At 39.4% G+C, this 21768-nt stretch overlaps 1 protein-coding gene across 3 annotated transcripts in view; it reads left to right on the top strand.

Moving 5' to 3' along the window:
• Nucleotides 1-21203, top strand: part of negr1 (neuronal growth regulator 1) — a 255629-nt gene extending 234426 nt beyond the window's left edge. For 2 of the 3 annotated variants that reach the window (XM_015970609.3, XM_015970610.3), the window contains one exon: nt 1023-7702. In XM_015970609.3, coding sequence (XP_015826095.1) covers nt 1023-1123 — 101 coding nt within the window. In that variant the 3' untranslated portion in view covers nt 1124-7702. Of the gene's footprint in view, nt 1-1022; nt 7703-20375 lie in introns of those variants that run through there. The other variant, XM_070554179.1, reaches the window with a different exon arrangement.
• Nucleotides 21204-21768: the final 565 nt, after the last annotated feature.

Here is a 21768-nt window from a genome sequence, read left to right as displayed (position 1 = left end):
AGGCTTTTCGATAACTCATATTCAGAAATGCTGTACAAAATATGTTTGGTCCAAAGTTGGCAGCTGCAGAAATTTATTCTCTAAACTTTTCTGTTCTGAAAGGTCTAACAGAATTTCAGATCTACAGTTGCATTCACACTCATATGTTAAAGGTGTGGATGACTGAAAAAACTTTTTTTTTCTGATTAGTTTTTCATGCAGGCTGAACATGAACATAGTCTCCTACAGCTATCCTATTAGCCTCTGATAGAAAACAGACGATGAAACTGTAGGATTTGAAAATCCTGACAGATCTTTGTCACACTGCCGCTTAACATTCATGGACTCACCCATCTTGACTCACGACAGGGAAGGTTGTTGCTGTTTTTAACGTTCGGTAAACAGCAGCGGACTTCTCGGCTAGTTTAAGCTAACAGTTAGCATTAGCAAATCCACCACACGGCAGAAGCTCCTCCAGGCTTGAGTAATTTGTGGAGATAAAACATCAACATTGCAAGTCAGCAGTAGAGTTGCGTTGCTGTTATCCAGTCCAGGGTGAGATGTCCAAATATCATAAATATTAGAAATGGTGCACCCAGAGAATGACTTACAAGTCATTCATTCCTACTAGGGATGTCTGCAAATGTATTGATGAAACGAGTGAACTACTCCTTTTACAATATTCACTTGGTCAGGTCTAATGACTGTGTAGACGTTTAAGGATGCTAAGTCTTGTTTGGTTAATATTGGTGACTTTTTTGTTTCCAGTGAGTTAATGGAGGAACTAGTAGTACTAAAATAAACACAGCATATGTAGACGTGCCTTGTCATGATAAGGGATCTAAATCTTCAGCAGCAGTTTTGGGATTTACTCTGTAAAGTTTCCCTCCCGATCCTGCTCAAATCAGTGCTGGCGTTACCATAATTGCCATTCTCGACGTCTCATTTCTGTGCCTCCTGACTGCGGATTTGGAAATAGTGGCTGCGGCAGAATGAAAGTGCAATCACAACTAATCAGAGCTTTTCTTGTTTCCTGCCCACAGCGCCCAACACTGCACCCTATGGGAGCACAGGAAGCGCACACGTCCCGCTGGCCTGCCGGTACCTGGTCCTAGCTCTCTCCTCCCTCATCAGTGTGTACTAGCAGAGGCCAGCCCAGACACAATGACTGTCGAGAGAATTTATGAAACCTTTTTGTGACATTGCTGATGGCTGAAATCTGATCCTGGTACAGTTTGTTGGAAAGCTGAGGTGGGAAAATAATCAACTTCACTTTTCTGTGAGGGAATCTTTTTTTTTTTTTGGTGAAAATTCTGTCATGTATAAAATTATAATGATGGTTTTTAATATTATTACCTCTCATGTACTTTTTTTTCTGATTGAATGACCACCTTATGAATTAGTGCTCTCTTCTTCCTATCACCATATCAACAGCCCCTTAAACTCCCTGTTAGATCATTGTTTCCATGTATTTATTTTATGCATCTTATTCCTGCGACGTGTCAGCGTTTTCATTTGTACATGACAAAAAAGAAGCAAATGTGCCAAGTCTCTGATTACAAACGTTTCCATAGCAGTGTTGTATTGAATGTATTATGGGCTGTTGAACTAAGGAAAATACTTTTAGATTCCTAACAATCGTTCCTTTGATTATGGGGTGTGCTTAACAACAAGACATAAAGAACAAACAAAAAAAAAACATCAAGGTTTATCCAGGACCTGTATTGGCATGAATTCTCACAGAAAGATGAGCAGTGTTGTGTTTGAAAAAGGATCCCTCAGTTACCGTTCCTGCCGAACCACTTTCCATCAGGCAGCCGTCAAAGTAGCAACGTACACTGTTTTATCACAACTATATTTTTAATAGGGTAGGCTTTTGGTTTGTACGTGGGACCAGCTTTTCTCATTCCACATTAACCCGAATCGCATCTTTGTACAGGTTGAATGGAGGAACACCTCTTCCTTTTTGTTTACATCGTCCATGAAAATATAAACCACAGTATATTCTTATTTGGAGTGAGTCTGGATGTGTCGGGAGAAATTATTGCCGTTAAGAGGGAAAAAATTCAGGACTTTTTAGAACTAATGGCCTCCAGTAGGCGTCGGTGCGGAACACCTGCCTCTGACATCACAGAGCTACTACTGATCCTCTCTGGCTACGTGTAGTAGTTTCTAACGTCTGACTAGAGTACTCGTTAAACACAGATGTGGCATAAAGAGCGAGCATAGCATTCAGATAATCAGCATCCATAAGAGTTCAGACCAAATAAAAGCATAAAGTCTTGTAATTGGAGCCCCTGTCGCTGGCCACCGACTGCAATCAACCATATAAAAGGGTCAAAACGTGCAAAGGTTTCCTTTTCAGACAGGACTGTCAGGGCAGCACATCCATCCTCAACCCGTGCTGTGAACAGAGAAACTGTACTGTAATGCCTTAATAGAACCATAAACACACATATGTTTCCTTTTTTTTCCCAGAAGCTCTCTTTGCTGATGACTGAATGTTCAAAACCCATCACTTGAGCTGTCTGTGAGACAAGGTGAACCTGTAAACTGGCAGCTCTCGTAGGTGTTCTCACACACGTTTCTGATTCCTTTACATGTTTCCGAGATGAGTTTGGGTTCAAACTGTGTTCCGTTTCGCCCCACGACCAAGAAACGAACTACTCAAGTATTTCCACATGTGAACTTCTGACTGCAAATCTGTAGAACGATAGCCATCGCAGTTAAAAGGCTTAAAGCACAAACACTGTCATGAATTTATGTGGTGCTTTGATTTATTCCTGTTTGCGTTTTTGTTTTTATTTTTTAACCAGATTGTTTTACAGATTCTGAAAATACTGCACCATATGTTTAAATGTTAAACTATAATGGAAATGGGTCAGACGTATATTTATTCTCTTCCTTTATAAAACCGATGTATAAACACTACATTTGAAACATGTAAAACTAAATATGTGACATTTATTTGAATGAGGCACAGTATGGCATAGTTTCTAATGTTGTTGGGTTCATTTAGATGCCATAACTGTTGTTGATTTAGGTACATTTAAAAAAGAACAAATGTTTGCTATTAAATTACCGACTTTTTCTTTATTTTTAGTTTGGTTTTGAATCCGAGGGTGTGAACCAGTATATCAGTATTATAGAACAGAATCAATGTGTGTATATTTGGAGAAAAAAAGGTACCTTTTGATCTGTAGAGCCAGTGTTTAGTCATAGTTTTCAGACACTTGCGTGTTTGACGATGTGCAGAGTATGGTTGTACTGCATGTTAAAAAAAATAACCTGTGTTTATAAGGTGGCCAATTTTACAGATTTCTGAATTTTTATGAATGAAACTTAAGTTTGTCTTTTTGTTTAGGTTTTTTTTTTTTTTTTTACTTTTGGTTTCTGAACCTGGTCTGAAAATACATACCTCTACAGATCACCGGGCTGTGTTTGTATGTGATTTATTTCAATCAACCTTGTTAAGCTAAAACCAACTGCTCTTCATTTCTAATGATACTGATTGTTGTGGCACATTGTGGTGACAGTCTGGAGTTATGCTGGTTGCTTGTTTTGAGCACTTAAGACCCCGCTAGTATTCCTTACGAAATGTACTGGATGTTGATTATTATTTTGAATATGGTATTAACAATTCCCTTTTATCAAATCCGTATTATTTGCAATAAAAGTCTTCATGTTACACTGTAAAAACTACATCTGAGTTCATGAGCACTCAAAGGTGTTTGTTTTTGTAAGTAATCAACCCCCGTGTGGGTAATAATGTTAACCTTTATACCTTTTTTTAAAGCAAGTAGTCCACATACTTTACTTTCTTGGTCCCACACGAGTATCTTACATCACACTGGGTTGTATCAGCTCCTCAAAAAAATCTAAGAAAGTGAAGACTGGCTGTTATTTTCCAAACCAGAAGAACCAAAAATGTCTTAAAGTGTTTGTCAGAGAAGATTCTAGTTCGAGTTTTTTCCCCCAAAAGTTCCTAAAGAGCAAGAAATCTGCTGCTTCCATACTAACAGAAATGTTAAATTCTGGCAAAGCTGCAAAAATAAAAAGTTTATGACGGCCAAAGTGACAGCTCACTTCATTTGTCCAGATGTTCTGGATGGTGCTGATGCACAGGCTTTCTGGCTGGCTGCAGCTTTTAGTTGGGTAAATCATTCTTGCAGTAACTTACTGACAAAGAGGAGCTCAGCTTTGATTGAAGTCAGCTTAAAAAACTATCAGGAAAGCTTTAAATATTATATTTATCACTTTTGATTTGGCTTCAAACCCCATTTTGGGAATAGATTTAGATAAAGTCTCAAAATGATTGTTAGAAATTAAAAAATCACATAAGGTGATGGGATGTTGCGTGTGTAACCACAGTGAGCAATGAGCTTCTCCTTCATTCACATAGTTGCCATGGTGATGACTCAAACAGCAGAGAAGGTATCACTGCTCAGATATGCACTCAAACATCATCAAGTGGTGTCCAAACACGGCCAAATGGTGACCAGAACCCAACTAAATCACATAGCCACATCTGGACTCATTTATGATTAAAATAACTGCAGCTGTGCTACGTCTTAGCACAATAATAGTGAATAGTGTTTGTTTATTTCCATGAAAACCATTATTTGCCTCCCAGTGTGTGTGAGCCAAGCTGAGTCAAACACAACTCCACTTTAATATCATTACATTTATTATTATAAACACTAAACAACAGACATACCATAGGTCTGGTTTTTTATTGATGTGTGTTCTAAGTTCAAAACCCATTTTCATTAGTATTCATTTGTCATTATTTTTCTGTAATCTTCCTGTTTTCTGTACATTTCACTGTTTGTTCCTTTTCAGAAAAGGACCTTCAGGTCTTTACTGACAGTGAAATTCTGGCTCAAACGGGTTCAGGCGGAGGAACTTATCAGCGTGTCTGCAGTGTGCGCCTCCAGTTATTGAGTGGCTTTAATTGTGCAGGATCATGCATATCTGATCCCTGCCCTCTGGCATGCAATACTGTATAAATACTCCTGAGCTCAGATGGCCGTGTGCCACCACACATACAGTAGGATTAACCACTGTTTGCACAGCGTCGTCTTCATTGACTCCCGGGCGTCGCTTGGTGTATGCGGTCTTTTACAAACACAAGTCTTTCATCTTATTGTGCATCTGAGCTGGATCAGATTTTTATTTTTATTTTTTTCAAAATAAAAGCAAAGATTTCAAGTGTCGTATGACCTGAACATGATCTTGTTCTCAACATCCCAGTTGTGACAAACGTCAGAGAAAAATATTTGGCACACAGGCCTAGAAAAGGCTGTGCCACCCACCTGCAGAGAGCTCTGCCTCACTTTATGATCGCAGCTGACAGCAGAGGAGACAAGTAAAGTAAAAAATAAATAATACTCCAATTTCACCTTTAAGATGAGAGGATTTAAATTATTAGTTTGTTTAATGTGCTCCCACAGTTCCCTTACCTTGAATTTCCCATTTCTCCCCTGTTCAAATGCATCTGAGACAAGCGAGTTGCATCATTTAAGCGTAGACAATCCTAGACCTGGAGTGCCGCTATCCAGCATGTTTTAGCACACCTTGAATGGTTGATTAACTCTAACCAAGTTATGAAGCTCTACAGAAGCCTGTTAATCACCTACTGATTAACATCAGGTGTGTTGGAACAGGAGAAAACCTAAAACATGCTGGATAGTGGCACGCCAGGACCAGCCTACTCCCGCTTTACACAAAAACAGTGTACGGAATGCGCCTTTAGAGTCTTCAATCAGTCAGTGGACTATTACAACCCAGCACTTATGTAAAACCACAGCTGAGTTTACGGATTTGATTCTCATCTCAGAGGCGAGCTAAAGACATTTATACAAGTTTTAGATGTAAGACGGCACCACTCATGGGTGCATCTCTGGGGCGGTTTTATGGAACATAATTAATAGCTGTTCTGCCACATTTAACCCCCAAATAGGGCAGAATATAAGCAGTAAATTGTCATCATAATCAAAATAATTCTGATTAACGACCAGTTTAGTTTCAGTGTTGTCAGGATTTATCTTCCAGGGAGGAAGAGGCGGCCTTTAAATCAAGTCAAACTGCACACACAAACTGTTCTCACTGTTTGTTTTGGTTGGTCAAAGGTGCATTTGATGGGTGGATTAATTCATTTCTGGTGCTATTGACATCCTGGTCCTTTTATCTAACGAACAGCCAGGAATATTTTCAGGACCGTCCTTGTCCGGCTCTGCGTCGCTCTTGGATGGTGTGTTACAGTCAGTTCTCTGAAAAAGTCTTTTTTAAATGAAAAGGAGTGGTTCAAATGAAACTTGTTCTGCAGCAGTGAAGTGATCAGCACTGTGTTTGTCTCATCACAAATGACTTGTGTGAGGGATGAGCTGTTGTGAGAGGTTTCCTCCTGACCTTGTGGTTAATGAAACTCTTCCTGCACCTTTGTCAGGTTTAACTTGGAGATTGGGTCATGCGGCACGCTGGGGCTGCTGCTTGGCTCCTGCAGTCACCATCCCACAATCCTGAGCAGCATACGGAGTTGTCAGTATCAAAAAAATAAAAAAAATAACTTTTTTTCCTCTCAGTTGTGTTGATATGTTTGTTGCACAGCAGGCAGAAGCTTTCCCTCCTGTCAAAAGCAGGCAGAATGAGGAGGAAAACACTCCATGTAACCAGTGGCTGAGCACGTTTGATTCACATCTTGATGGGGGAGAAAAAACATGTCTCTTTTGACATGGGCTGCTTTCATTCCTCTCAGACTTTACAATATGTACCCAAACAGAGTAATTCTTCACCGGTGTGATCCTTCGTTTTCTCTCCAATCCCTGTGAAAACATAGCAACTCCAAGGGATTGGGGGTGGGGGTGGGGGTGTGTGGTGGGGGGGTTGTATTCTGAAAAGAGGCAGCATCAAGTATTTGTCAACCTGTCCCTCATTATTTCCAGTGAACTGGAAAATAAGTCGCCAGCCAATGATGCAGAGCCTCAGATAATGGGCTGGGTTTTAAAGCTAGCTTCCTGAACCGGGACTCGTCACAACGCTGATGACTGAATCACGCACCATCCGTGTTTTGAAATGTGATGCTCCTGCGGCAACTTTCAACGAGGACTGAAAGGATTGGGACAGAGGAAATGTCATTACCTGACCGACAGTATATGTAATCCTGTTTTATTTGTTTTCACCTCTCAAAAGGCAGAGTACATGTAGTTTTGCTCACAGGAAATCGCTGCATCATTTTTTACTTTTAGATTGTATTCTGACCGTCAGTGACATTTGAGATGCATCACTTCCTGCTTATTCTGTTCACTCATGCCAGGTTTACATTTTTGCTCAAAATGGGATTTACATTTTTTATTTTTATTTTTTTGGATCTCCTAATTGTTGATTTCATATCTTCAAACTGAAAAATGATGTGATGAAAAAGTCTGAAATGGAAATGTTTATATACATGTATATGGAAGGTCTCTTAGCCTCCAGGGGTTCTAGTTGTACATTTATAGGCTCTATAGGTCACCAGAATGATATACTATATATGGCTTCAAGTGGCATTGACATATATATATATATATATACATTGATATTTGTCCAGAAATGAGAAAATTCATGTACTTTAATTACGTTGAAGCTTACATTGTGTATAGCACGTATGCAAGTCCATTTTCATCATGTTTATGTAATTTTGTAGCAGTGGTTTGATACTAATAAATGGCACTTGATGAAGGAATCGTGTTTGTGTTAAAATGACATGTTTGCATGTGTTTTTAACAGGCAGGCATGTTAGATTGAAATGGTTTATTCAAAATGTGTTACAGGCTAACAGTTTGAAATTCCCCTATCCAGTAAGAGGTATAACAGTACGCCGGCATGGTTTTGTTTCATCAGCTTGAAGCTGGTTGTCAGCACTTGTCACCATTGAAAAGTTTTAAGGACTTTCTTAAGAAAAATTGATGCTTGTTGACATTGTGTTGCATAAAAAAACGTAGCTTTTTAAAACAAACACAAATCCACCGTGTCCTTCAAATTCACGTTTGTTCAAGTGATCAAAAGAGTTTTGGAGAATGTTGATTAGAGGAATTTTGAGTTCTGCAACACATCAGGTGAAAAATCTTCCAGAGAAATGACAAGACCTTGTCTTCACGTGCCCTTATTTCTTATTCGAACCAGAAAATAACAAGTTAATAGGTTTAGTGAAGGTGTTTAGAAAATCAAACTATAATACAACTATAAAAAATAGGAAACAATGTAATAACATCCATACATTTAATGTATTTTTATTCATAGCTTGAGTCAATTATAAAAAGGTAATCACTGACTGATCATCAGCTACTGATTAAATTGTGATTCAAGAGTCAAGCTAGTAGATCTCATCAAACACAAAAGTGGCAAGAAATTAGCTGCGTAACAAACAAGTAACTGCCTAAAATATGTGCTTGAAGATACAATGTTTACCCTTAAATAATCACAAAACAGTCTACTGTCTTAGTCATGTTGGAGGTAAAGTTCCCTTTAAACAGATATGCTTTTCGACCGGCTGGGGAGGTTGTCAGTTCTTCTCCTTATAAAACAGCCAAAGAGGGACGTAGTCATTGTTTACAATCTGAACGCCATTATGCGTCGGTGCAAGGGCTCTCCGACGGGCTCGCAGAGATTAACGGAGACATGCCCAGCTTTTTAACTATCTGTCAAAAGTGATGGAGACCGCCGCTTCTTTTAAATAACAGCACCGCCGTTGCCCCATCAAAAAGAAAAAAAGATATTTAGCGGGTGACACGGAACAGGTTGAAGAACGCCTCATGGATAAAGTCCAAAAATATAACTGTTTGTTCACCCGTGACTGAAGAAGTACAAAGATACACAGCAAGCATTTAATTAATGGATCGAAATGATAAGTAACGTGGGTTTAGAGGTGCCGATCGCATGAAGAGGTGGAGGAAAATGGGGGACAAATTCATCAGTGTTAAAAAAGTCTCTGAAATACACCAAAACAAGGGTCGTATCCATCAGGTTTTAGTGGTTTCTCTGGTCCAACACACTTGATTCAGTGGTTGAATCACCTGTGCAGCAGTTCATCAGGCTCTGCAGAAGCCTGTTATTCACCTACTAATTAAAGTCAGGTGTGTTGAAGCAGGGTTAAACCCAAAACATGCTGAATACCGGCCCTCGAGGCCTGGAATTGAATAGTCCTGGTTTATGAGATCGTTCTGCTGCTTGTTTTCTGTCTTGTTTTGTTTTCCTAGAGTTTTTATGAGTGATTTGTTGCTGCTTTTAACTTTTAGCTTGACTTTTATTATTCTTGCAGAGTGACCTTGAGTTCCCTGAAAGGTTCTTTTTAAAACACAGAAAGGTTTTATTTACCTGCAATGTTTCATCTGCAGCTGCAAACTTCGTCAGCCGCAAACGAAACGTTGCAGGTAAATAAAACCTTTCTGTGTTTTAAAAAGAACTAAAAGATGGAATTAGAATTTCAACACAGCAAGAACACACCAAAGATCCCTGAAAGGTGCTTTAAATAAAATGTATTATTATTATTATTATTATTATTATTATTATTATTATTATTATTATTATTAATAAACACAATAGTAAATACACTATCTTAGGCCAAATACATGACTTTAATGGTGGCAGGATACCCTGGAAAAGTGCTATGCCCTCTGTTGTACAGACGGGTAATTGCTTTGCAACACTCTGACTGATGGAGAAGTCTGAAGCAAAAACATCTCCGTCTATGCGTGTGCATGACGCCACACTCGAGCTGACGGAGAGCTGCCACAGGGCTGCCGAGTCTGCACCAGCTAACGCTGCAGAGCCAGCATTTGTTATTTTTCCGGCTGGCACAGTGGCGTTTTGAAAGGGACCAAAGCCAGTAGCAGGAGTTACCCAGAAGGTATTTCTTGTGCCCCTAAGAAGCCATGTCATCTTTTTGTTTTACTCTAATATTGAGTAAAAAAGGCTAGAGGCTAACGTTAAGCTAATAATGCTAATGGTAAATTAGAAGCAAATATTCTGCTTTTAAACTATCTCAAAACAACTTGTATTAAATAATTTTACTTATCAACATACTGTGTATGACTAGTCTTCACTCATCTAGAAACTTCTAGATGCATTACTGGCAACAGCCATGAAACTCAGAGAACGGTAGTGAGCAAGTCAATCGTGTGTTTTGAAAATGGGCTGCAGTTCCCAAATTTCACCAAAGGAAGTCATTCTTACATCAGGCGCTGTTATCACTAAAGTATTAATGTGTTGAGTCACTCTTATTCATCGTTGACCAAATAGCTCATGACGCATCTGATACATTTTCATGAAAATTTTTGTTATCTGATGTTTATCTACATCAGTTTTAACCCAATCATCGATGGCCACCAAAGCTAAAAGACCTTAGAAAATGCTAAATTAATGACTATTAGTTTTACAGATATGGAATTACAGATATAGGAGCAGCTGAAAGCCATTTTCAGCACTCTCTGAATGCAAACAGATTGCTGAAGGTCTTGCAATATAGTATAAAATTACACATAATGTTTATAGATCTCTTAAAATATTGGTCTGCAGGACAGCTGGTGAGATTCATTCTTTCACAGGATGCTATCCTTTTAGTTGGATGAGATTTCAGTGAACTAAAGTGCTAAAGTTGAGCCACTGGAGAAAAATAAAGCTCTAAGACAACTTTGAAGTCTCAGAGTTTAATCAGCCCGTTAGGTGTTTTTACTTGTTCACTGTCATCATTACAAATGACCAAGTGAAGCAAAGTCTAAAGTTTTAAAGTAGTCTCACAGCTCACATCGTGCCCTGACAAGCAGCAGTCCCTGGTTCCTCTTAGCTGTCCAGAACTCTGATCGTTTAAATAATGTATGCCCCTGGAGCAGGAAAAAGCTGCAACAAGAGAGTGCACTTCCAGGAAGTTTGTAACATAATTATGAAACTGTGGTTAGCAGAATCTGCTGAGGTCAAGTTCAGGTTTAAAAGAAGGCAAGTTTCAAAGTGAGCTGCTTGTTTAAATGCCGGAACGATCAATCAGAGCCTGCCTTTGGAAGCTAAGCATCCTCTGGAGAAGTTAGCAGGCCCAAAACAGTGATGACCCGTTCTATGATGACCCGTTCTACCACACAACCAGACTCTCAAGGACATGTGATGTTAAAAAAAAGTAATTAATTCTAGTTTGATCAGGATAAAATGCAGTTTCAGAGGTCTTCAAATAAACCTGATACGTTGACACAGTGGTCATGTGGCATGCATCATTCATTATGAATAACATTTAGCTCATAATGACACAAATCACCTTTTTACTGCATAATATTGGTAACACTTTACAATAAGGGTCTCTTTATTAATGTTACTTACTGCATTATTAAGCATTAATAAACTATGTAATAAAGGATTTTAATTGCCCAACCACATTAAGTAACACATTGCTAAACAGACTCCCCCATTAATAAAGGGGTCATTTGTTTATGAACGCCTAATAATGCAGTAAGTAACATTAAAAAGAGGACCTTTAAGTTTTACCGAATTATCTTTACTGCTGTTGACTTGTTTGTTGACTTGCTTACGTCAAACCAAATCAATGTCAAAATAAATGTCATGTCCTGGAGACCTCAACTCAGATGATTTTTTGTTATTTTAATTCAAACCGAGTGCAAAAGAAATTACAGCCGAGGGACTGTGATGAAACGTGAAGGACGAACTAAAACATTTCTGATTCCATGTTAGGTTCGTTGGGTTCAACTGGCTTTATTTGCTGTATATTTGTTTTATCCTCTATGCTTTTGGGTTTGTTTGTGTTGGTCATGCTTTCATCTCCACACACACACACACACACACACACACACACACACACACACACACACACACACACACACACACACACACAGAGAGAGAGAGAGAGAGAGAGAGAGAGAGAGAGAGAGAGAGAGAGAGAGAGAGAGAGAGAGAGAGAGAGAGAGATCTTTTGAGTGTGCTTTTTCTCCATATTTTTACACCTAAATAATTTTTCCCATTACACAATGTTGTATAACAGGAGAAATCTTGTCTGGGAATGGATTCAGAAAAAGCAGTTCCCATAATTAGCATAAAAGCCTCTGTTGAAACCTAAATGTTGTTTACTCAGGGCACTGTGACCTTGTTCCATTGAAGTCTAATTATTGTGTAATTTTATTGCAAGTGCCACCAAAAAGTAAACATTTCAGTGGGTCAATTATCCCTGTTACAGCATCAGTCTAAATGTCTAGACTTTAACCCTCTCAGGCTCAAAATAAGTTTTGATAAAAGGACAAACAACTAAGTCCTTCATGGGTACTTCTGAGTTTTAAAATGCTCTTTCTGATCTGTTTTAACCTGCTTGCAACGCCTGCCTCCAGAGGGTTAAGAGCTCTGACTTTAATAAAGGTGAAACAATGTTTTTCTGCAGATCCAGAACACATGCTCTGGTCTCACAACAGTCCTGCAGAATCATTGCTTCATGTTTTGAAGGAATAACTGTAGCCAAATGAATGCCTCCATTTGAGAAACTGCAGCAAAAACATTCTCGCAATTACTCAGCAGAAATGTATGTCACTAATTACACCCATTTAAGTTTTGTACTGACCAGGGGATCATGTTCAACCCTGACACGACTATTCTTTCCTGCCAGCCCCCCTTCCTCTTCAAGAACCAGTCACAATGCCAGTGGGGAGTTTTGTACGATGGCAAATGGTTAGATCCAGCAGCTGAATTATTGACTGGAACCAAAACGTGAAGATGGAATTCCCATAGGACGAGAGTTGAGTGGAAGCTGCTCTCCACTCTAATTGCCCCCCCGTCCACTGACTTGTTTCTTTCTTGGCAGCCCCACGTTGAGTGTTACAGAGCACTGATGAACTCCACAGCACACTTTAAGTGTTCCAATAATTAAAGCCCAAAGAGATTGTCAAGATAATGCAGCGCACAACAACTGGCTGCATAAATTCAAGGGACTTAAACAACACATTTGGTCATGTTGCTTAATTGCAGAGTCTGTGCAATTATCTTATCTTGAAACGTTTCTCTTTTTTTTTTCTTTTAATTTTCCATGTTGGCCTAGCCTCTCACCTGAGGAGACAGCTGAGGCTACTGCAGAGTCTGTGGCTCTGGAGGAAATATGCAAATGTGAGGAGATGGAGTTTATCATCCAGAACTGCTCTGCTCAGAGACGGAACAATGGGTGACAGCAGCTGAAGTGAGGAAAGAGGAATTTGCAAAGTATTTGTGAAATCAAAGTCAGAATAATGAGACCTGTGTCTCAGGTGGATCGCTGCTGTGACACAGCAATTAGGACAGCTCCGACAAGCCGGACGGCTGCTCTGCTGACGTTATTGCCTCTGATTTTGTCGCTTCATGAGGCAGCTTGAAAGAACAAAATCATGCATTTTTTTATTTGAATGACCTCTGCTGATGATGTTCAACTAGTAGTTCAAGCAGCTGCTTCCTAAAAGAAGGCTTATCTTACATTTATCAACACGCCTGGATTCACCTTAAATCTAATCACGTTCTGAGAGATGACTGCTGACGGGTATCCACACAGGGGAGAACGTTTAGTTAAGTCAGTTAGTTTCACTTTGTCTTCAAAAAGTTCTTGAGTTGCTAAGTATTTTAGTACAAACATCATCCAATTTCAGAGATTCACCATGCAGCTGCTGTGAAACCTCTGTGACAACTCAAACTCTGCCAAAATTAGCAAAAAGTGAATTCTTCAAAAAAGGAAATGTACCGGCAGATGTTGCTAGTGGAATGTTTCGGTTCATTTTGAGAAAACTATCTTCAGATCACCACTGGCCTCAGCTCACTTTGGGTGGGAAAATAGAAAACTAAAATTAAACTCAATAGAAAAAGTTTGAGAAACAAGTCACTAAATTAAAGAGACAAAAGATGCATTTCTTAGCAGATGGGCTTCAATCATTCTACCCCAGGAGATGATCTAACCCGAACAGGATGAGATTAACTCAAAGTGTTGGATTATTCAGTAAATTATGCAAAAACATTTTTTTAAATTTTCATCAGCATGGAAAGCTACTTTCCTGAGAAGGATGGCAGACAAACGTGGATTAATGGTGTCTATTACTATTACTGTTCTGTTAAAGGAGACACATGGTCTCCTATGGTTTATAAAAAAATAAGTTCATGAAGCAGTTTCAATAGCTTGTTTCTTGACAGATTCAGTAACTTCCAGAATGAGCTGTTTCATGGCTCTGTCACTTTAAGAAGACAAGCTGGAGCTGGCCACGCCCACCTATCCCCTGCTCAGGATGATAAGGAGCCTAACCCCGGTTTCACACTAAAAGCATCAGCGGCATGGAACATCAATGCTAGTCTATGGGGTGCTTCAAACCAGGAGCAGCATGCCGTACCGCTAAAGATAGGATCAGGAACTATTTTTGCTGTGTGCCACTTCTGGAACATGTCAGTTTCCACTGTTAACACAGGGCTAGACAGGAAATTACATGTGGTTTCAGTGTAAAATCCCTGGTAATTTTCAAAATAAAAGTACTGCAGCCATGCAATGTCATATATATGTAGCTTACATGTGACCTGTGTTTTTCATGGCTTTAATCCTGGAAGTGGGGAGGAACAGCATCATATATGACGTCAAAAAGCGATATCAAACGTGATTTTCTTCTTTTTGATTTAATGGCGGATTGCATGAACAAACTGTGAACTTTGAAGTTTCGAGGGATTGTGTGATCTCGCAAGTCCAGTGGAGAGCACAGCGTTTCGTGCCGCTGATAATTCCAGTGTGAAACCGGGGCAATGCAGCCTACACCGGGTCATTATGGTCAGGTACGGGACCGGAATTTGGTTTCACACCTGGGTCAGATATGCGTTTTCCATTCCGAGGTGACTCGTTTTTTCAGACCCCTTCCTCAGAGGTCCAACTGGGACCGAGGTGACACTACGGACTGATTGGTTGGCTGAAATTCACGCCTATTAGCAAATAGAATAAGCCAGCGGGGACTTCCCATTTGCGTGATTCATTTTCATTCTGGATGCTGCTTAGTACACATCTCTGTCTGTAGCCCAGAGCTCCCGCTCAGTGGGAAGAAAAAAGAGAGCTGTGTGTGATCCTGTGAGCAATGAACATCTCTGCACGGTGCCCTCACCACAGCTGCTCAATGGAGGGGAGAGCAGCAAGCGTGTGTGTGTGTGTGTGTGTGTGTGTGTGTGTGTGTGTGTGTGTGTGTGTGTGTGTGTGTGTGTGTGTGTGTGTGTGTGTGTGTGAGCGGAGTTTGAGGACACGCAAGGCAGTGAGAGACCAGGGAGCAAATTAATAAAATAATGTGGTTCCGAATCTCCAAAGCAACACAGCTCTATTTATCTTATTAAGGAGGACACCACGGACTTTCCCATGCATCTTAAATACCGCCCACGTGCTCGAGGATTTCTGCATTCCTGAAAACTCCTTTGCAACTACATGTGACCAATACACTGCCCTAATGAGACCGAAGTGATGCGATCCTCCCCCAACAGTACTGACCCAGATGTGTAAGCACCATAAGTCTCCTCCCTTTCCGGTCAGCTCATGGGTCCTCGGAAGAACTAAATATTGTAAAACAAGCCAAAACTCTAAAAGAGCTATTTTCTAATCTGCTTGGCCTTATGCCCTGGTTCACACATATGATGTTGTATTGCCCACGCCTGTCACTTACTTTGAGATTTATCGGGTTGTAAATGTTTGTTTAGCATGACTACAAATCCGACATTGGCTTGTTGCATATATGGCATATTGCCCTAGCGTAGCTGCTGCTTACCAAAAGGAAAGATGTATAGTGGTTGTTTATGGTTGTTTACTCCTGAAAGAAAGATTCGAAGTTTGCTGAACTTACAGCTGTTTTCTCTGCTTTTTAATGTCTCTGGTTTGATGATGTCGATTTGGTGATGCGCATTTGTAGTACTGGAGTCCTTTTCACACAAAACCTAAAATAACTTTGAAATTAAGCACTTTCTTGGCATCAGAATGTCTTAAAATTCAAGGACAGCAAATGTGAAATACATGGCACATAACAAGCAGGATTATAAATTAGCTTTTATAGCCCCACTGACTTGCATTACTTCTTCTGGGGACCCATGGTCCAGAAGCAAATGGGCGTAAGCTGAGTAGCTCATATTACTGGGAGGGGCTTGAAGTCCAGTCACTTCTGCAGCAGCAGTTCTCTCTCCCTGTTTGTGATGTCACAAAAGGGGAACTTTTTGAAATGGCTTGTTTTAGGCTCATTATTTCTAAAACCAAACACGGACAGAAAACAGAACAAACCATTCTAAAATGTAAACAATAACAGAAATAATTTTTTGTCTTTTTTCTAAAATATTTGTTTCTCAATTTTGAAATAAATGTATTAAATTATATTGTTTTACTTTTTATGGAAAAGAACAAAGAAGCAATGAAATGCACAGCGGAGACCAGTGTGCCAGCCCAACATTTCTAGGAGCTCAACAGAACTGAACCAAAGTATTTTAAATAGTTTTCATTTAAAGTAAGACAACGTCCCTTCAGATGTTCTTAATAAAACATGAGGAAGCATTATTTTATTGGTCTACTCTCAACAATTAAATGTACTTTTTTTTATATGATCAATGCTGAAATTGTCCTACAGTTTCATACTTTGTTGCATTTTTCTTTGCTTATTCTCCGGCCGACGCAGCTACCCTAACACACCATAATCAGAAATAATACACTACGCTGACCAATCCAAACAAAGATTTCCACCAAGATGTTTTAAGATTCAGGAAGCACAGAGTCAAGGCCTCTTATATAACCATAAAGAGATCCTGGTGGGTGATGTCATCAAAAGTGGGCCCGCAGCCTCTTTCCTGAGATGAAAAACAAATGAAACACTTTGAGGCTTAGCTGATTTCTCTCCTGCTCTGTGACTCCATCTGTCACTCCCACTGACTTATTCTGAGCAAGAACTGCTTTCCTTTCCATGACCTCCATGACGGGGTGCAAGATGAACGAGGTGGGTCTGGTCTCTCTCCTCTGTCTTCTCTCCGCCAAGGCGGCAGGAGCACTGAAGCATCGAGAACACCTGCAAACTGAGAGTAATGAGGCAGCAGGCCACACGGCCTCCCCTCCTCCCTGCACTAATCACCTGCTGGCCATTAGGAGAACCGAGGAGAGCAACAGGCCAGTTAGAGAAGCTGCAACTTCACATCTATGCACACAATCCTCCACTTCCTGGAAGCTCTACAAGACCCTTGCTTCTTTTGTCTTCTTCTGCACAGTCCACCAACCAAATCCACGGCTTTTGCTGCTTCTGGTGTTTAAATTTGAGTTCTTACCATAATTCCTGCTCATTATGGGCAAGACTAATTGCATTTGTTTTGTTCTTTTAAGGCCAAATTAGCAGCAGTTTGAGCCAAAAGCAGAAGCCGGGACTCCTGTGGTGATTAAAGTCCCACCTCAGGTTATCTTAGTTTGTTCAGTTAGGGATGCCAAAAATGGGACTTACAATAATTAAAACAATAGATGCTGGATGTACAGTATACATCATTTAATTAAGATATTCATAGTTCAGGATTTTGACCAATGAAAATATATATATATCTTGCTATTTTTTGGGTTAAAACAACAATAATAAAATAATAAAAAGACAGTTAATTGGTCAGATTTGCTAACATACATCAGTTAATAAGCAGACAGTCATTTTTAAAACTGCATGATTTTTATTTAAAATAAACATATTAAGTTTCAAATTCTTGAGAGACCAGAAAATTCTACGGCAACAGAAGTCTATCTATGGAAAATGTGACATTTATCATTATTCGTGCATAAAATCACTTATGTGAACGAAATGCTAGTGTTGAAAACCAAGCACTTACATTTTTAAATCCTCTTCCCTTTTTACTTTTCTACACACTCACACACACACACACACACACACACACACACACACACAAACACACACACACACACACACACACACACACACACACACACACACACACAGTGTGGACACAGAGTACACCCGCTGCTCCTCCACATCAAGAGGAGCTAGTTGAGGTGGCTCGGACATCTAGTTAGGGTGCGTCCGGCACGCCTCCCTGCGTTTTCGGGCACGTCCAACTGGGAGGAGACCTAAAGGGAGACCCAGGACAAGCTGGAGAAACTATGTCTCTCAGCTCTCGTTCTTGGTTAGTTCTGGTTGACGCTCAGTTTCCTATAGCACAGAGCTCTGCAGGGCAGGGGGCATGCTTAGCAAAAAATGAATAAAAGAAGTATTGCCTACATTATATTACAGTACATGATAAGATAATTACTTTCATGTATTTCTGAAAAATCAGACATAATTTCTGAAAGGAGAAAACTCCAGAAAGTTACGTTCATGCACTGTACCAGCTTGATGCTTTATGTTGTGTTATAGCCTAATTAATAACTAAATGGTTAGTAAGAAGTTATCTGTAACACTAATGTCAAAGTGGTATCAAAATCATTTCAAACATACAAGCAACATTCATAATATGACTAATTTCACCTGAAAGATTAACAACGTCTGAGTGTGTGCAGGTATCCGTCTGTCTCCTACATTCAGTTTTCACTCTGTTTTCCTTCACCAAGGAACTGGTGAGTCCGTGTTCAGCTTTTGTTTTATATATATATATATATATATATATATATATATATATATATATATATATATATATATATATATATATATATATATATATATATATGTGTATATATATATATGTATATGTATATATATATATATATATATATACATACATACATACATACATATATATATATATATATATATATATATATATATATATATATATATACATACATACATACATACATATATATATATATATATATATATATATATATATATATATATACATATATATATATCTTTTATTGTTCCTATAATAGCAGGACCTCTGCTCGCTGCTGTGGACATGTGGAGTGTTTCCTGCCAACAGTGGTTCTGAAACATTTTTCATTGTCATTTCATACCATCAGTGAATAGTTTAACAGGTAATTGTGTGCGGCGCTGCAGAGGTACCAGTGAAGGCAGAGCAGGAGAAATGTCTGGTTTCAGGGCAGGGTTCTGTCTCGGGTTGTCTTTCATCTTTACGCAAAGATTTCTTTTTTTCATCTGAACTACAAAGATTGGATTTCCTTGTTGGTGAAAGCTTTATTTATAACATCAGTTAGATGCTTGTGTGAAGTTGAATTAAATGACAACAAAATTATATCAAACACTGAATTTCTTTTTCTGCTTTTCTTCTGTTTTTGGCATTGCTCTAAGTTAAAACATCTCTTGCTGGTGACTTTTATTCTAAAGTATCTTAGTCGCTTCATATCTTAGAGACGCTAGAAGTGTCACATCCATTTTTTCTATTTATACATGTATAAAATCAGGTGAAATTACATCTGAAGAACCACCTTGTCTTTTTGCTGCAAAAAGTGACAAAAGTCCGATTTTGCAGGATGCTGCACAAAAGTACTGGTACATATTGAAATGTACACATTTTTAAATAGCATGCCCTGAAATATTTAAGATCAGGTCAACATACTTCTGCATGTATGCAAACACGGTTGACTTTCTGCATTAAAAACGGGCTAAGTAGACCCAACTGTTACAAGAATGCTTTCAGTTTTAAGAATTTAGAAGCAAACTATTAAAAATGTAGCCTTTCTCCCAAGTAGTAAATTGTTTTTATGATGCAGAATCCGTGGGTCTGATTTGTTGTTGTGCAGACTCAAAAAAGGGATAATTTTTAATAAAAAACTAAAAAAGGAAGAAAGAACAACTAGCAGTATAAAGCATCTTTTTTGTCAGGTCCTGTGTCCCTTGTCTCCCGTGTATTTCTCCCCTTCTTCTCACATATAAAGCTCTTAATAATCAAGCTCCATCACACATCAGCGATCTGATTGTTCCATTCGTTCCCAACCGAGCACTTCACTCTCAGACAGCAGGTTTACTGGTGGTTCCCAGAATATCTAAAATTAGGATGGGAGGCATATCTTTTAGTCATCAGGCTCTTCTCCTGTGGAACCAGCTCCCAGCCTTAGTCCGTGAGGCAGACACCTTGTCTACTTTTAAGACTAGGCTTAAAAAATTTTTATTTGATAGGGCCTATGGTTTAAATCTGATGTTAGCCTAGATCTGGACAACTGGGGGAGTAGAGGGAGGTGGAGTGTACAGTCGGTAAATACGGCTCTCCCTTGCCCTGCATCCAACATGCCTCCATCTAAAAAGGCTAGGTTATCCAGAGTTATCTCTGTAGTTATGCTGCTATAGGCTTAGACTGCTGGAGGATACACTGACCACCTTTCACACTCTACTACTTTCTTCTACAATCTGTGCTTTAACTGTACTATTTTGTGCAATTTAAGCTGTTAACTTTATTTTTTCTCTATGTGTTTTTCTCCCCAGAAGAAGCTGCGATGATGTTCTGCTGAGCTGTGGTGGCCTCATGGAGGGGCTCATCGTCTAGCACACTGCTGCTAACCACTAAAACATTCTCCCTCTCCTGATAATAACTTTTTGCTTTCCTTGACGTTGGATGTGCTACTAGTTTATTAATAATTAATAAAGTTTATCTCTCGCCAAATAGAATATTTACTAAGAAATCACAATGTAACCATAGACACATTGCTTGGTGTGTGTGTGTGTGTGTGCGTGCGTGCGTGCGTGCGTGCGTGCGTGTGTGTGTGTGTGTGTGTGCGTGTGTGTGTGTGTGTGTGTGTGTGTGTGTGTGCTCTGTCTTCTCGATCCCCAGTGAGTCGTGGTGGATGGCTGCTTATACTGAGCTAGGATCCTCTGGAGGTTTCTTCCTGTTAAAAGGGAGTTTTCCTCTCCACTGTCGCTATATGCTTGCTTAGTATGAGGATTGCATCAAGTCAATGACACTAGTCAGTGACTTGATGCAATTTGCTGGGTTCTTTATGTAGGAAACATTTTTTCTGATTGGCTTAATGAACTGACCTGAATTGGAAAGTTTATTATGTGAAGTGCCTTGAGATTACTCTTGTCGTGATTTGGTGCTATATAAATAAAATTGAATTGAATTGAAATTGAATAGTCTCTTCCATGTTTTCTCCCCTTTCCCATGTGTCCTTGTGTTTCCAGTCCATCACATGATTTTCTCCTGTTGTGTTCTTGGTACCACTGTCTTTATTTAAAATCATACTTCAACCTTCTAGTGCCCGTCTTCCTTTAGTCCAGTCATTCCCAGTCCTCAGCCTCTTAGGCTGCATTCACACTGCAGGCAAAAGTGCATCAAATCTGATTTTTTTGTCCCACGTGCAACTCACATCTGATTCTTCTTTTATGACAGCACACATCAGATTTTTTTCAAATCCAATCCACGTCACTCATACATATCAAATACATATATGATTTTTTTGGAAAGCGACTTCAGTCTACATCGTTTTCAGCATTCATAGCATTCATGTAATATTAAATCCACCCCTTACATCACTAGAGCCTAATTTATAATTCTCCGTCTGCATTGGGACGAACACACACAACACCATTATGCGTTGGCACAAGAGATCTCTGACGAGCTTGCTAAGAAAGACGGAGACATGCCAAATTTTAACTGTCCGTTGAAAGTCAATAGCAGTGTGTATTGCTGTGTGGTTGCCATTATTTCCTAAACTGCCACTGAAAGATGCTTATATCCATTCGCCCTGAGTGCCCTAAAGCATCGGTCCTCGATACATCAATGCTGTGCACAAAATCCACTTTAATTTCAATTGAAACGTCCATCTATTCCACCCCTTCAATCTTATAGAGTCTCCTTCTTTACATTTTCCACATCTCA

This window comes from Nothobranchius furzeri, chromosome 8, assembly GCF_043380555.1.
Source record: "Nothobranchius furzeri strain GRZ-AD chromosome 8, NfurGRZ-RIMD1, whole genome shotgun sequence".
Taxonomy (NCBI): Eukaryota; Metazoa; Chordata; class Actinopteri; order Cyprinodontiformes; family Nothobranchiidae; genus Nothobranchius; species Nothobranchius furzeri.
This window is presented reverse-complemented; position numbering and strand designations above follow the sequence as displayed.